This window comes from Mercenaria mercenaria, chromosome 9, assembly GCF_021730395.1.
Source record: "Mercenaria mercenaria strain notata chromosome 9, MADL_Memer_1, whole genome shotgun sequence".
Lineage (NCBI taxonomy): Eukaryota > Metazoa > Mollusca > Bivalvia > Venerida > Veneridae > Mercenaria > Mercenaria mercenaria.
This window is the reverse complement of record NC_069369.1, coordinates 85448926-85467491: the sequence shown is the minus strand read 5'-3', so window position 1 is coordinate 85467491 and position 18566 is coordinate 85448926. Positions and strand designations below refer to the sequence as shown.

The following is an 18566-nucleotide window of genomic DNA, read 5'->3' as shown; positions in this document are numbered from 1 at the left end:
AAATTAAAGCCATTTGATCTTTGAAATGTAAGTGTGACTTTGACCTTGGATCTAGGTTGTGCACTATGCATGTCATCTTGATGAGATATACAAATGATGCTAATTTTATGAGATTCATTCTAGTGGTTTAGAAGGTATGTTGATGAGGCTGATTAAATGCTTGTTAAATTATGAAAGGAGTATGGAGTTGACACGAATTACAGACGGATGGACAGACTATGTAGATAGGTGGCGGTGCAAAATTTTGAGATACCAACAACCTACAGAGATGACCCACATGAAAAATAGAAAAAATATAGGTTTTCCATCAAAGAAATACAATAAATACTGTAAACATCTGTGTTTATTTGTTGGTTTGAAAAGCTACACAACATTTGAACAATTTTTTAATCATATAAAGGAATCAAGTTTTGATGATTATCAGAGTAATACCCTGGTTTTACATGCGAACTGAAGAAAAAAAGATTTTTTTAAATAATAAGAGCTGTCCGTAAGATAACCAATGCTCGACTATTCAAATTGTTTCCCCAGAAGCAAAAATATTACCCTAAATGTTAAAATATCTATAGAGTTTTAATCCAGTATCAGATTCTGCATTAGTTTTGGAGATAGTAACTTGCATGCAAAACTTCAACTAGAAGTTTTTAAGTTCAAATGGGGACATAATTTGGCAAAATACATGTCAGAGATATGGGACTTGATGCTATAACAGTGGTTGGGAAAGGAGGGCACAATGCACGATTTCACACATTCAGTTCAAAAAAGACCCACTGAAATTCCCATAAAATGTGCGAAAATCCTGGCAGAAAAAAAAACTTAAGTCGCAAAAATCGGTAAAAAAAATATATCATTAAATCGAGACCGAGTCAATGACGCGCCATAGTGGTACTTTCTGCGGATACCTATGCTAAAATAAATCACTTTCTGCAGAGTTTCAATTTACGATTGCATGCAATGATCCAATCAAAATGTTCGTTAGAAAAATCTCTTTACATCACAGGTCAGCTGGATTTTCTGCATTCCGTAGTTGCTGAGAAATGATAAAAATAAGAAATATATTGACAATTTCAACCAGTAAAAATTTTGAATTTTATTTTCTGCCAGGTATCGTTAGAAAAGTATATCTATAAGTATTAGTCACGAGCAGTTTTTGTTTGATTTGCATTTGAAATGAATAGCGCAAAGCATGGTGAAAAAGACCACTATCAGGACAACTTCCAACCGGTAACAAAAATGGCTGACGTTGCCGAAGTTTTTATGTTTGACATTTTATTTATCGTAACAGTAGCAACGGAATGAATTAGATTTCGAATGTAATTCAGTAAATAAAAAAGATCTGCATTGCATTACATTTTCATTCCTCTATTTCTTTATAGAAAATTACGGTAAGTTGAAATGTTGAAAATGAATCTAGAGGTAGAAAGAGTACGCGTTTTGGATGCATCAGATTATGCACTTTTTGTTGATATTTTTTACTGAAATTAAAAAGCTCCATTGAATTTGAAAATTCCCCATTAATTTCAGGGCTAAGAGGGGATTTTTCACATTGCAAAATTTCTTTCCCAACCACTGCTATCACCTAGTTTTATAAACCCAAAGAAACTTGAAAAGTTTCAATTCAATACCAGGAATTTGCATTAGTTTTTGAGATAGTAACTTGCATGTGAAACTTTAACCAGGATTTTCTAAGTCCAAAAGGGGGCATTATTTGGCCGAAATGCATATCCGAGTTTTGGGACTTGATGCTATCACCTAGTTTTATAACCCAGAAGACACATGTGAAGTTTCAATTCAATATCTGCATTAGTTTTGGAGATAGTAACTTGCATGCAAAACTTTAACCAGGATTTTCTATGTCCAAAGGGGGCATAATTTGGCCAAATACATGTCAGAGTTAAGGTACTTGTCCAAGTGAGGTTGGTTATTGACCTAGAAAAAAGAAAAAAATAAGTTTCGTTGCTATATGCCTTTAAATGATAGCTATAACGCTGACGCCAACACCAGGATGAGTAAAATAGCTCTGACTATTCCTCTGTGTAACTAGCTGACAACAACATCTATCAAATGAGACAAAAAGTTCAACACCTTGCGGTGCAAATTTCTGCATATGTCAAAATCTTATTGTCTCCCTTTTACAAAAAGATTAATAAATTTTCCAACTGAACATATATATCTGAAGTTCTAAATAGATTATAGCCAAATGGGCATCTTTCTATATATTTCAGAAGTCTCTCTCAAACTGAAGCAAATAGCACCTCAGGGTGAGATAGACATGTCTCAAATATCTTTGACATGGACAGAAAATTAAACACACTGTTAATGATTCTTTTTTACTTTGATACACTTAGTTTTTCATCAGCCATTTTTCCTTTAAACAGCTGCCTCAACTGTTCTACAGTCAGAGGTGTAACTGTTTCAATTTATCGTAGTTTATAACCCATTTGAGTTATTGCTTATACTTTCATAACTTGTTTCAGTTAACATAAAATACTACAAACCCCTCCTGTGCCAATTCCTCATTTTGAATGAGACTAATGCAAATATTTCCTGAATCCTTGACCTTTTATCTTTCCAGCTATGCAGTAAAATTTTTTATGCAAGGCTGATAAAGTTTTACGCAAAAGTTTTAAAGCTATAAATCTCTTAACATCCCATTATGCTTATCAGGTCATGATACCACTAAAAGAGAATTTGATTAACCACTGTTTACTACTAATTTCACTTTAAAGGTCACTCTGTGAGAACAGCAGAAACACTTTTTTTGAATAACTTACCTGAGTTAACTATATTTTATAACTAATACAGGTTATAAAATGCTTGAAAAAGTACCTGAAATAGGTTACATAACTTAAAACAGTTACATCCCTGACTGTTCTAAGCCATAGCAAGTTACTGCTTCCTAAATTACAAATTGAATGGAAAAACCCTATGCGAGCAAAGATGAGCGATGGAAACTATAGGATGTGCCTTTTTCATTACAAAAATCTCAGTGACAACAAAGAGCTCTACAACATGTACAAAACAATTATATATTATTTAATAGTTCTATGTGAATAATGTGTCAGGCCTTTAAATTACAGAACTGGGTTCAAGGTTATTTAAACTGAGTTTCGAGACCAACCTAAGAATGCAGCATTGTCATTGGTCGATTTCAAATTTGTGCTCTGTTCAGCCAATCAAAATTCAAATGTTATTGTTTCAGACTGGACTCCTAACTCAGTAATAACTCTGGACCCTGCATTTGGAAATCTAGGATCGCATCCACTGGTCAATTCTCAGATTGTGCTCTAGAGCACCCAATCAGCTGAACATTGTAGTTCAAAGGCTGGTCCCAAACTGAGCCTAATAACCTTGAATTCGGATCTAAAACATTCTCACAGTCTGACTTGACTGACACTGACTGTAACAAATATTGCATGAAAAACAAGTAGCTTCCAGAACCAAGCAGGATCTGCAAATAAAGTGACCACATGTTGTCTTGTACTTTATCACATCAGATTTTGTAAGATCAGACCTACATTTAGAGCATGAAAGAACTCTGTCACTGGTATCAACTGACGACCGTTGGGAAGATTTCTTTGTAAATGATGGAAGACTTCCCAGAGCAGATAATAAGGCACTATCAAGACTACGTGAAAGGTTGCTATTATGGTCAGTACTTTTCACCTTTTGCTTTTTTGTTGGAGTAATTTTAGTCATTTCTACATCACTAGTTAAATCAATACACAACCGGTCTTCCCCTGCACTGAGCTTGTCTTTTGACCTAGATTGAAGTAATTTCCTATCAGAATGTCTTCTTTTAAGACTCCCAGGAAGAGAGGTATCAGGACTTACACCGGTTTCAATTTCATTAGGAAATCTTGTCTGATCTTTACTCACTCTGATCTCCTGGTCTAGTTCTGATCTATGTGTTATATTTTGACTAGTTGTACATTCTGACAATTTAGGAACTGAATATTTACACATGCTTTCAAATATTGGTTGACTGGACACTAGCTTGCTTGAAACTATTGTGTGTTTCTTAGCTTTATGAACATCTGAATATCCTAAAGTCTGAGGAACGTTCAGTGAATGTTTCAAAACAAACTGATCGATTCTTGCTTTGAGTGATGTATTAGTGACAGGACCCGAGCCTGGACTGAAGATAACCGCAGTAAATGGATCACTTGGAGGTCGACCCCACGATGCTTCTGTGTTCACGTAGCGTTCAAGAGTTGATTGATCAACGTTTCTGCCACATGGTAACATGACAGGAACCGTCATAATTTCAAATGTAATTTGATCAATGAAATCATCTGGCACTGAAACTCCATCGATCAAAATTCTGTTCGCATTATTTGATGAGTTATCAACAATTAATTTGGATGACAAACCAGTATCCTGAGGTACAGTTTTTTGTAAGTCTTCTGTCTTTCTAGTTGCTGCAATAAACACATTTCTCAGTGTATTCTGTACTGGGTAGGGTACTTTCACTGAGGGAATTCCCCAAATCTCGAGTCTTTTTAATGCAACAGATTTACCACCTTTACTACGATTAAGACATACAGTAACATGGCTAACATTAAACAGTCCCCTGGTTTCCTGGTATTTAGCTGTGCTATACATGGATAAGTTTTTACATCAGGAATATTTTCAATCCTCCATAAATTTCTTTCTTTAAACTGATTATTTATGAAACAAACAACAGTTGGGTCAACTTGAGTCACACTTCCAACATAATTAAACACGATCCCGTCTGTATGAACTTTTTTATCAGTAACATTGTTGTACAGCCAGGAGTCTGTCATTTTCTCAGATGCAGTGAATATCTTTAAATCGCATGACTTTTGTTGACCAATCACTGGATCAATGACAATTCTATAAATAGAAACATTGCAAGGGAACTGGACAGTTACATTTACTGGTGGTTTGATGAAATGGTCAGACAAGAATCCCTTCCTCTTCTCCTCTGTGTTACTGGATACAAGATTTTGTACCTCATACCCGTCAAATGACACTCTGTCTGTCTTAATCCTTGACTGCGCTCTATGATCACACAAGTCTACCAACATAATGCACAAATTCCTTTGAAGTAATTCCTAAAAAAAGGCTTTTTAACTGTTGTATAAAAGCTAGATTTCCTAAGATGGGTGTATGTCTACTGAAATCAAGTTTATATATGTCAACTGTGCCTGAATATGGCATGAAATCTAACAACTGGTCATGATGATGATAGCCATGGATGTGCCTTAGCAAAATGCATTGTCAATCCTGTATTCAGTATTTCATCACCACTGTTGCAGCAGGTAAGGGCACAGTAAATCTCGCAGATAGCTTGTAGGTTAATTATCAGTAAATTGCTGCTGATAAAAGCAGACGCTTTGCCCATACTCTGAAAAATAAAAAATAAACATTTTAACATTAGTCTTTAAATCAATTTTGTCTTTAACAAGACTCGACTATTCCACAGTTTCTAAGTCAAACAAGGGCAATAAGATGGCAAGCCTTATATAACTGAGTTATATTATTACAATTTTTAACAAACTGAAATTTAATTATGGCAATAATATTATAATAACAACTTGAATGCAAAACTTCAACTAAGTTTTTAAGTTGAAAAAGGGCCATAATTTAAATCAAATGCAATCATGAGTTATCTAACCTGGGTTTTTCATTAGGTCCGATATCTGGGAAGCATTGTATGAAGTATTGGTCAAATAAATGTAACAGCTTGAAAGTTAGTTGCATGAAAAACTTACACCAAATTTTCCAAGTCAAAAAAGGGCTATAACCTGAAATAAATTAAATCAAGAGTTATCTAACTTGGTTACATAGTCTGATGACTAAGAAGAACTATATGATGTTTCAATACAATACATACAGTAACTGTAACTGTCATATACAGCCTGATAGTTGGACACAAAAACTACCACCAAAGCACTAAGTGACAGTCTGAAAAGGCCAAAACTTGAATTAAATTCAAGCAAGTATTATCTAACTTGACCATTCCAGTAGATTTGATGACTAGGAAGCCTTGTGTAAAGTTTCAATACAATATATGCAATGGTTACTGAGATATGGACTTGCATACAAACTGTATCTTAGGTATGATGCCGAAGGTGCCAGCATGAGTTGAATAGCCCTCAATACACAACAGACTCAGTCATGCAAATAACATACCTTGGCCAATGCTGCCACATATTATAAGATAGCCTCATATGAGTCATATCTTTCTTTTCCAACTTTTTTAAAGTTTATCAAATGTATTGACATGCTGCCATTTGACCAAGGCCCAATAGGGGGTCAAGTCTAATCTCTGGCCTGGCCAGATAAGCCCATTGTTGCAAAGTTCGAGCCAGGCCTGGCCAGATTTTGGATATACAAGTATCAATATTTAATTCCTTGAGGAACTATGTACTGAAATGTACAACGACTGTAAAATGGTCATACTTCAGACTTTTCGTGATAAAAACTGCATCGTGTTTGTTTTTATTTAAGTCACTTCAGGTCAAATATACAAATTCCTGCATTCCAGCCACCAATGCTTATGAAGAATAATTAATTAAATGTCATGTGTAACAATTTTGCACTCATCAAATTTCGCTGATTCCAGTTATCATTGGCAAAATTTGTAATTAAATGAAACACTGTTGAAAAGAACCAAAAACATTCGCTTTTTCTGGAATCTACATGAATAACAAGAGGGTCATGATGACCCTATATATATCGCTCATCTGTTAAACTTGGCCTTAGAATCATCAAGATGAACATTCTGACCAAGTTTCATGAAGACAGGGTCATAAATGTGGCCTCTACGGTGCTAACAAGCTTTTCCTTTGATTTGAGCTGGTGACCTAGCTTTTGACCCCACATGACCCAGTTTCCATCTTAGCCTAGGAATCATCAAGATAAACATTCTGAGCAAGTTTCATGAAGACAGGGTCATAAATGTAGCCTCTACAGTGTTAACAAGCTCTTCCTTTGATTTGAGCTGGTGACCTAGTTTTTGACCCCACATGACCCAGTTTCCAACTCGGCCTAGGAATCATCAGGATAAACATTCAGACCAAGTTTCATGAACATAGGTCATAAATGTCTCCTTATGGTCTCCTCAATGAAATTTGTCCCATTAAAAGAATAACATCGTCCATGAAATTCAGGCACCAATCGCGCCATGCACTTGCAATGATGATTCATGGAATTCAACATCGTTTCCAAAAGCATGACTCAAGATAACCTTTAGTTTAGTATCCTAAATTGAATTGTTTTCCAGTTTGCTACATCCTATTCCTTTTTACAATCCTTCTTTCTAGCAGTTTTTATAAACATCGATATTCTCTTGTCTGCATCCCTGGTTGTGACCAATTCAAACAGCAGCATGTCAACACATGTATACATGATCAGCTGTGTAGACAGAGTAGAAGCTAGGACTAGGTAGTGTTGTGCTACTACTATATAAATCAGTTAACAGGTAGCAAATGCATGGACATTTAGACTGAGAAAAACAGCATCATTCTGTTCATTCTACTAACAGCAATTACTGTACCCCTCTGCTGCTAGTGAATCCCTCTGGGATCAATAATCTGCCTTACTTTGAAATGTTGAATTTTGAATCTGACAGACATTTTGTATTTACTGAATGAGAAAATAAAACTGATTCAAATGTCACACTTCTGTAGTCGCTGATGTCAGTTTTTCAAAATCATTTGAACATCGAAAGATATGACCTCTCCTAGCCTGGACGAGTTGAAAATTTAACTAGGCTAGGTTAAAGATTAGAATATGACCCTCAGGAGTAGCTGAATCACTTTCCGAATCGCTGCTGACGCTTTACATGCTATAGACAGACCTGACCAGTACAGAGGACATATTTCATCCTATTTTACTAACCCGTGTAAAAATCTGCCACAGTTTAGATCATCTGGTCTTTTTGACATTTCAGGTGGGCCCTTCTTGAAAATTTTACAGAATGTTGCACATGTAAACAACGTACTGGCTGCCCATGTCCTTCCATGCTTCGCACGCGCTACTGTCACTGCCAAATTTTACCAGTACATGGACAAACGATAAAACCCCAAAAAGGTGAGTCAAATCAGTGTCTTTAAAAAATGAATGGTCAAATTAAACAATTCCTTTTCTAAATAAGTCTTTGGCGATTTATTTCCAGAATTAAACTGGAAACAAGTTCAAACAAGAGCTGTCTCCATAGGATGACACATGCCCCCTTTGAATGAATAGTTATGGCCGATGTTAGAGTTTAGGACCTTTGACCTATGGAGCTGGGTCTTGCGCGCGACACATCGTCTTACTGTGTCACACATTCATGCATAGTTATTTTAAAATCCATGCATGAATGACAAAGATATGGACCGGACACGCCCATCAATGCACTATCCTTTAACGTCTAAGTGTGACCTTGACCTTTGAGCTACGGACCTGGGTCTTGCGCACTGCACGTCGTCTTACTGTGGTACACATTAATGCCAAGTTATTTGAAAATCCATCCATCGATGACCAAGATATGGACCGGACACGCCCATCAATGCACTATCCTTTAACGTCTAAGTGTGACCTTGACCTTTGAGCTACGGACCTGGGTCTTGCGCACTGCACGTCGTCTTACTGTGGTACACATTAATGCCAAGTTATTTGAAAATCCATCCATCGATGACAAAGATATGGACCGGACACGCCCATCAATGCACTATCCTTTAACGTCTAAGTGTGACCTTGACCTTTGAGCTACGGACCTGGGTCTTGCGCACTGCACGTCGTCTTACTGTGGTACACATTCATGCCAAGTTATTTGAAAATCCATCCATCGATGACAAAGATATGGACCGGACACGCCCATCAATGCACTATCCTTTAATGTCTAAGTGTGACCTTGACCTTTGAGCTACGGACCTGGGTCTTGCGCACTGCACGTCGTCTTACTGTGGTACACATTCATGCCAAGTTATTTGAAAATCCATCCATCGATGACAAAGATATGGACCGGACAAGAAAATTGCGGACAGACCGACAGACAGACAGACGGTTCAAAAACTATATGCCTCCCTTCGGGGGCATAAAAATGACCCTAGGTCGCTCACCTGAAATACACACCATAACAGTTTAAACATGTTTGACCTAGTGATTTCATGGAAACAAATATTCTGGCCAGTTTTCATTAGGATCGGACCAAAAATGTGGTCTCTTGAGTTTAAACAAGTATTTTCTTTGATATGACCTAGTGACCTAGTTTTTGATCCCAGATGATCCATATTAAAACTTGACCTAGATTTTATCAAGGTAATAATTCTGACAAAATTTCATGACGACCAGTTGTAAAATACAGCCTCTATCGCATACACAAGGTTTTTCTTTGATTTGACCTAACAACCTAGTTTTTAATCCAAGATGACCCATTTTTAAACTTGGCCTAGATTTCATCAAGGTAATCACTCTGACAAAAATTCATGAAGATCAATTGAAAAATACAGCCTCTATCGCATACACAAGGTTTTTCTTTGATTTGACCTAGTGACCTAGTTCTTGACCCCAGATGATCCATTTTCAAACTTGGCCTAGATTTCATCAAGGTTATCATTCTGACCAAATTTCATGAAAATCAATTGAAAAATACAGCCTCTATCGCATACACAAGCTAAATGTTGACAGACGACAGACAGACGCCGGACATCGAGCATTCACAATAACTCACCTGAGCATTGCTCAGGTAAGCCAAATATACAAAGAATGGCAACAGGACATAATCTCACTTAAGCTCATGTCAGTGCATTATCTTAATGAAGCGTTTGCTGACTTGATCACTCAAATCAACAGACGCTTATTAAAGTATTACACTAGTGATATGGCCAGCATGTAATAAATCGAATCGGGTCCAATTTTCAAACGATAACTGATTTCTCTGACTTCCAATCATACATTCATTCCTTCCCTGTGTAGAAAATACTAATAACATTAAAAAGACACCATTATCATTATAGCGAGCTCGAGAATCGAGCTTTACGGTAAGGTGTAAAAAAAAAAAATGTTTGTTTCCGGTATCCCGACCTACCTTAAATTTCTGGCCCGACCCTAAATGTTTTTATGGCCTTGGAGAATTTTTTTTCAACTTTTTAACAAAAAGTTACAAAACTGCACTTTTTATGCTTTAAATGTGGCCAGTGATGTTAGAAATCAACTTACTGATGCTCTAAAGGCATAACCGCCTTATTTGTACTCATTTTTTGACAAAAATAATTTCCGAAAAGTCTCCCTTAATAAAAATAATTTCAAAAAAAAAAATTTTCCGACCTACCTACCCTAATTTTTTTGAGCATGTTACCGGAAACAAAGAATTTTTTTTTAGGCCTAACGCAAGTATACTTTCACACTTGGTGATGGATTTTAAAAGTTTCCTCTGAAGTTATATAAAGAAGAGGACCATGATGAATCGCTCACCTCTTCCCACATGACCCATTTTTGAGTATGACGTCGTTTTTTCTATTATTTGACATAGTGACCTAGTTTTTGAGCTCATGTGACCCAGTTTTGAACTTGACCTATATATTATCAAGATAAAAATTCTGACCAATTTTCATGAAGATCCATTGAAAAATATGGCCTCTAGAGAGGTCACAAGGTTTTTCTATTTTTACACCTACTGACCTAGTTTTTGACAGCACGTGACCCAGTTTCGAACTTGACCTAGATATCATCAAGGTGAACATTCTGACCAATTTTCATGAAGATCCATTGAAAATTACGGCCTCTAGAGAGGTCACAAGGTTTTTCTAGTTTTAGACCTACTGATCTAGTTTTTGCTGGCACAGGACCCAGTTTCGAACTTGACCTAGATATCATCAAGATGAACATTCTGACTAACTTTCATAAAGATCCCACAAAAAATGTGACATCTAGAGTGGTCACAAGCAAAAGTTTACGGACGGACGGACGGACGCTGCGTGATCACAAAAGCTCACCTTGTCACTATGTGACAGGTGAGCTAAAAAGCGCACCCTAGCGGACAGGTCCCTTACAGGAAGTACTTCTCTCCGCGGCAAATTAGTTTACTCCACAGCGAATACAGAATGTGTTTCGACTAATCAATCTTACATAAATAATGTATGACTTTAAATCAGTCAAAACAGTATTCAGTTATTTTGAAAAAAATATTCTAAATATTATCTGGTAAATTTCATTTGCCGTTTTGTTCACACAGCTTGAGTACGCAGTACGTGAGGCCGGGGTTTCCCATTTAAATGACGTCATGAATTTACTATATTTGGCGGATAGGAAGTAGTTCTCTTCGCAGTGAAAACAGAACTTCATTCGACTGCTGAAAATTATTCATCACACAAAAATCATGCAAGAAAGGTTTCCAGTTGTTTGAAAAAAATATTATTTTCTTTTAAAAGATCAAACATTGGCCAGGAAATGGAAAACAGGAGCTGTCTGATGACAGCACGCTCGACTATTTGAAGAACTGATTGAATAATGGGGTCAAAATATTAACATAGATATTCAGACAAAAGAAAAAAATAGATTAGACAATGTTCCAGTATTTGTGGATTTCGATAAGTCTTGCACTAAATGGCAATGTGTGAACCAATTTCAAAGTCCAAAAAGGGCCATAATTCAGCCAAAATAGTTGTCAGAGTTATGTACTCTTGCCTACAGATGGAAATCATAATGATAAACAAGTGTTCAAAGTTTAAAAGCTATATGTCAAATAGTTTTGACAAAACATAGACTTGTATAAAAACAGAACAGATTTCCAAGTCCAAAAAGAGCTGCTATTCAGCCAAAATAGATGATAGAGTTATGTACTCTTTCCTACAGATATAGACTATCATACTGAATAAGTGATAAAAGTTTCAAAGCCATATGTCAAACACTTTACACAAAATATAAACTGGTACGAAAAACTTATTTTAATAAAAGATTTTTAAGTAGAGAGGGGCCATAATTCAGCCAAAATCCTTGATGGAGTTATGTACATTTGCCTATAACTGGTCATGGTGATAGTAAACAAGTGTTGAAAGTTTCAAAGCTTAATCTCAAAAGACTTTGCCAAAATATGAACTGGTACGAAAAACTTAACCAAGATTTCTAAGTCAAAAAGGGCAATAATTCAGCCAAAATCCTTGATGGAGTTATGTGCTCTTGCCTATAACTGGCCATGGTGATGGTAATCAAGTGTTGGAAGTTTCGAAGCTTTATCTCAAAAGACTTTGTCAAAAAGTGGACTGGTATGAAAAACTTAACCAAGGTGTGACGCCGACGCCAACGCCATGGTGAGTAGGATAGCTCTACTTATTCTTCGAATAGTCGAGCTAAAAAATATGAACTGGTACGGAAAACTTAACCAAGATTTCTAAGTCAAAAGGGGCCATAATTCAGCCAATACCCTTGATGGAGTTATGTACTCTTGCCTATAACTGGACATGGCAATGGTAAACAGGTGTTTAAAGTTTCAAAGCTTTATCTTACAAGACTTTGTCAAAATATGAACTGGTACGAAATATTTCCCAAGATTTCTAAGTCAAAAGGGGCCATAATTCAGCCAAAATCCTTGATGGAGTTATGTGCTCTTGCCTATAACTGGACATGGTGATGGTTAACAAGTGTTGAATGTTTCAAAGCTTTATCTCAAAAGACTTTGTCAAAATATGAACTGGTACGAAAAACTTAACCAAGATTTCTAAGTCAAAAAGGGCAATAATTCAGCCAAAATTCTTGATGGAGTTATGTACATTTGCCTATAACTGGTCATGATGGAAAACAAGTGTTGAAAGTTTCAAAGCTTTATCTCAAAAGACTTTGCCAAAATATGAACTGGTACGAAAAACTTAACCAAGATTTCTAAGTCAAAAAGGGCAATAATTCAGCCAAAATCCTTGATAGAGTTATGTGCTCTTGCCTATAACTGGCCATGGTGATGGTAATCAAGTGTTGAAAGTTTCGAAGCTTTATCTCAAAAGACTGCCAAAAAGTGGACTGGTACGAAAAACTTAACCAAGGTGTGACGCCGACGCCGACGCCTTTGTGAGTAGGACAGCTCTACTTATTCTTCGAATAGTCGAGCTAATAAGTCATTACTAACCAAGGCCATGAGAACGCGGCGACTAGGTAATGACATCACCGTGACACCGGCTTCCCGTAAATTTTGCAAAGTATGATATTTGCTGTTACAGGTATAATGACTGTAAATGTAGACTTTTCATTAAGTGAATAGGTTCTCGCGAATTCTTTTGAGTAGTGAATAGTTTCTTTGTTACATATAAATGATATATAACCTGATTTCTTTGAGCTCGCTTTGAGGCTAGAGCTGCCTTATTTCATATTAGAGTTTTTCACAACACAAATTTTCTCTGCTGTCTGTTTCATACACTGGTAGACAAGCTTACTGTCGCTGAGTGGCTTTTTATAAAATTTCTGACATTTGCAGCCACCGCGTTAAAGTTTGACCGTCACAATATAAAACACACCAGTAAAACGAGATCTATGTCAGTTCCCAGGTGGTGTTGGCAAGATTTGCTCTATATGCCTTTTAAGTTGCTGATCTATTTATTTTTATAGCTCGTTGGTATGTACTGTACACAAAATTATAACGTTTACCGCATATATAGTCGTCCGCGGTATTGTCGCGTCATTGGTATTTTCACGGTACTTCCGTTTTGCACTGCAGTGCCATCTGAACATTGTTTACTAACATCCAACTTTCATTTTCATCAGTTGATCCAGAATGCATAGAATTTTGGTGATTTTGCTTTCAAATTGTTGAAATACTTAAATTTCTATCCAGTTGAACCAAGATTTGTTTAAGTCGTCTGTTATAGATAGACCCGATTCGGATGAACGACGATCCCACAATGCCCCGCTTCCCTTTATTTCCCGTCTCGTGCCATATTTTTCCACTAGCAAATTTTTGCTAGTGCCATATTTTTCCACTAGCAAAATGATGGGTTCCACTAGCAATTATTTAAAAGCTGTTTACGTGCTAAATTTATTAAGTTGTTTTGTTGTTGTTTGGTTTCATATAAAAGTTCACGGTCCGGACAGGCCGGGGACTTTCTGGTTTTGAAAGTACGATACGAACCAAAGTACTCAATGATTCTTTGAACTTTTGGCTGGACGTTGAAGTTTTAAGTTTTTCTCAGGTCACTGCCCCTAGTTTTGCTAGCTAAATCTCCGTGGGCCTTTTAGCACCAAGAAACATGTTATTTTCCTCTCCATTTCACAGAACTTTGCAAATTACAGACCAAAATGAAAAAAAATATTGCCTAAACGCTTACTTAGATTTCCGATAATTACTATTGTATAAAGCGACAAGCGTCTACAAGCAGTCATGTGATTATCGGTAAATAAACTGCCCCAAAGGAGTTTTAAAAGAGAAAACGACAGTTTGAGCGAATTCCCTGATTTTCGAACGTGATCGCGAAAATATTCGAGTGCCATGATTTACATGCAGTTTTTTGTTCTTACTTGAATTTTGCGAGTTAGCGACCGCTAAATTCGATCCCTGCCTCGGTACCATAATTTCTGAAACGAACAAGATTTAGTGCTTACATACCGCCAAATTACGTCAGGGTTCTGGGAAGGGACAGCTCTTTCAGGTGTGCAGACTGTCAAAATGGAGTAAACTGTCAAATACTGGGTGCAGAAAATTTCAAATAATTTTACCAACATTGTTATAATTAAACGAATATTTTTACATATAGACACAGTATTCCTTAGTGTATAGGGGTGACTATTTATAAAACTATGACTGTATCGTTATTGTAATTAATAAGATTTTGATTTTAACTATTTTCTAAACATGAAATCATATTCATTTTCTTTAAAGTAGCTAGACTATAGTAAAGGCGAGACTAATTTAAGGGTCAGCAAGTTTAGATAAAGCATGACAAGTTCCACCATGGTATCTTTTCGACGTGCAGATATCTATCCTTATTATAAGATGTTACTGGATAGCTTTCCTTAAATTTACCTTGTTAGAATATATTATATACTAATTCCACTAAGGTGGCATGAGAAATGGTCAGCAGTTGACACATCATCCTTTACGGTTTTGCTATATAACTCTTGTCTCATTGACAGACTGAAATGTGGGTTTAGAATGCTTAGTAGGTTAGGATGTGAAGAGCACCTTAGCTAGGCAGCGCTTAAGCTGCGGAGCGCCTCAGCTTTCGAACAGAGCTGTAAGATGATGGGTGTCTCTCAGTTTTGGCATTTAAGATTCTAAATTATAATAATTATTATTAAACTTATTTTATTTTAAAGGACTATTTTGGAACTATGGATAAATTAATTTAAGAAAGATAGAATTATTTATTTTAAATGTGCATCTAGAGAGAGAGTTTTTATGTATTAATTAATTCAGGATAATTTCGGGATTTGGAATGAATAAATCATATTTAAAGAACTTTGTACCTCATGTTTTTATGTACTAAATAAAATCCACTATACGATCGACTAATGAACTATATGTAAAACGGCTGATAGGGGTACATATTGAGGCCAATTTTGACTATTGCAATACTACTGATATTGCTGAAAAACTATTGCGATACTATTCTATTGCAGGTTACTATTGGGATACTATTGCAATAGTTATCGGCCACCATGTTTTATACAGTAAAACTACCAACTGGCATTATTACACAGTGTAAGATACAACACTGTTTATAATTGCTGTTAATACACATTGAGATGTTTGTATAACTGAAATGGGCAGAAATAAATCTAACATTAAATATTTTTTAACATTTTTTCTATTTCTTGCCTTCCTTGGCTTTGAAACAATAAGTAAAACAATAGACCTATGCAAGGTATACTCAAACTAATCCGCCATTTTGTAGCGAATATCAACATGTTTAATAACCTAAAACATTGAAAAAGACGAAAATTGACGGATCGGACTAAGGTGTACCAGCACCAAATGAAGGGCCCTACCAAACAGTTTGCTATATCATACAAGTAGCCTACTTTCTCCATGTCCATAGTACTTTTTCTCATTTAAGATTAACAGGTCATTTAAACAAACGAGGTGCAAATGAAAGCTGGCTCTGTTTCTTGATTTATGAATTATTAATTATTTTTGTATTTACTAAAATTTCAAAACTATCGAAACTATCGATTGTTGAAGGAACTATCGGCCATTGTGACTTTTCTATCGATGCATACTATCGGGACACTCAGTATCGCAATCCATCGATATTTCGATGTATCGTTACACCCCTATTAGTGTACCGAAAATAAAAAAAATATAATGTTATGTAACCTAACAATAATTCTACAACTACAACAACATCTTTAATGCAAAAATACCAAGGACAAACAAAATCAAAATGATAGAAAGTGTACATATTGACATGTGATTGTCAGGAGTGTTTTAGCTATATTTTGGGTCAAAACTTGTACGTTTCGATACATTATAAATTATTTGAAATTATTTATTAAACGAAATGACGATGTATTTTTATTTGCTTGCTTACTGCACTCCTAGTCATTAATACTGCGTGAATATAGGGGAACAGGCTATCTGATACAAGCTAATTATGTGCTAGCTAAAATAATTCAGCTCAGAGATGTTTATATGTTGTTACGGATCTGGACGCGACCATCAGACTATAAAAATAGCGTCAGTTAGGTAGCCTGAACTAATTATGTGCAAGTGATAAAACCAATAATTTTAGTGTACTGTGATTTATCCTCCATTATTTTGGTCCTTCAAAGTTTTGACATTTAGAAAATAGATTTCCCCATCACATATATACCAGAATAAACTCTGAATAGTGAATTCGTAAAAAACAAAGACTTATTAGTCTCACATAATCAAAAGAACGAACGATAATGAGGACGAAACATGAAATTAAAAATACTTGACATAATTAAAGAAAACACACATTTCTTGTTAATGTTACATAATTTTACGCTGATTTAAATTTACAAAACATTTCTGTGTAACTTTACCTAACAGACCTATTGAAAGAAGTAACATTTACTTCTTTTAATTCTTACTTTTGAGTACGAAGTAATTGTGAGCCAAAGAAATGTTTTATACCTAAAGGAAAATAAAACACAACGAAGTATTAGAAAAGACCAAAAAGGATAGTAATATTACATGTATTTATTCTAGGTTTAAAGTAATCGAGATTTTACTGTATTGAAAAGTTATTGAAGTGTTGGTTGCACGATTATTTCGTGCAAATTTCAGTTGGTATATAGCTGAGTTGAATAGTCAGTTAAATCATTCGCGGTTGTTTGCATTGCTTAACACAACACACACAACTTACTCACACCCTATAAACGACTGTAGCCCCCTCTTCCTCTTGCGAGTGATCAAAACAATAAACTGACAGCTAAAAGTTAAAAAATAACATTTTAAAGTGACTGATTTGCTTTGAAGGTATGTATATTTATATTTTATTGGAAGCTGAACATGATTTGTTTCTGTATATAATGTGTTAGTCTGATGACAGGTAGAATTATAGCAAAAAACTTGATTGATCACTGATTTTGTCCAGAATTATACATTGTCGGCGTCAAAAGTACTTATTTTCTTGCTTGAAGAATGACCTACATGTAAATTTCACTGTTTCATGGATGAAGAAACAATACTAGTTTGGTAAAATAAAATAAAATCATTGATAAATTCTCCAATATGTTCATACCCGTCAATGAAAGAAGATTCGGTGTTATTTCCTGATTGCCGACTTGCCATGGTTAACCCCGAGAATTATCAGGCTTATACATAAGCGTGATAAACTGTACCAGAAACTACACAAATCTCCCTCCTCAGCCCGCCAACAAAGATTCAAATCCCTTAAGTCTTCTATCCAGAAGCAAATAAGAGCCCAATACTGGTCATATATGGAAAGTGTCATATTTGACCATGACTCACAACCTGGTAAAAAAAAAGTTTTACAGCTTAAATCAAGCACAACAAAAAAGAAAATGTCGGCATTGCCCCCTTAAATCAGATGGTCTTACCTACACAGACCCCATCCAAAAGCTACTATCTTAAACAAACAATTTGAATCTGTCTTTTCCCCTCCCCAGCCCCTTAGTCTGAAGCATATATGTTCCAACGTCCTCTCATCCCCAGTCTCCATGATGATAAGTTTCAGGTCACCACTGAAGGTGTGGAAAAAACTGCTCTATGGCCTATCCCCACATAAAGCCTCAGGACCTGATGAATTATCCCCACGCATCCTAAAAGAACTCCACCATGAAATTGCTCCTGTACTTGCCATATATACAGGTTATCTCTCGAATCTGGCCTAGTACCCAGTGATTGGAAAAAAGCCACCGTAGCCCCCGTATTTAAAAAAGGTCCCAAGTCTAAACCTAGTAACTATCGCCCAATTTCCCTAACTTGCATTGCTTCCAAACTCCTTGAACACATTGTTGTTTCCAATCTTATGACCTATTTTGACAAGCATAAGCTACTTAGCCAGTTCCAGCACGGCTTTAGATCAGGTCACAGTTGTGAGACTCAGCTCATTAATTCACTCAGGAACTTTACAATAACACTGAACAGGGTCAACAAACAGATGTTATTGTCATGGACTTCTCCAAGGCGTTTGACAAGG

At 36.0% G+C, this 18566-nt stretch overlaps 1 protein-coding gene across 1 annotated transcript; it reads right to left on the bottom strand.

Annotated features, from left to right (window-relative positions):
- Positions 1-325: 325 nt before the first annotated feature.
- Positions 326-17011, bottom strand: LOC128559623 (RING finger protein 37-like). The gene is given in 4 exon segments (XM_053551932.1): positions 326-4507; positions 4510-5371; positions 5739-5771; positions 16945-17011. Coding segments are annotated over 2 exon segments (1686 nt in total). The 5' UTR covers positions 5052-5371; positions 5739-5771; positions 16945-17011; the 3' UTR covers positions 326-3363.
- Between the last annotated feature and the right edge of the window lie 1555 nt (positions 17012-18566).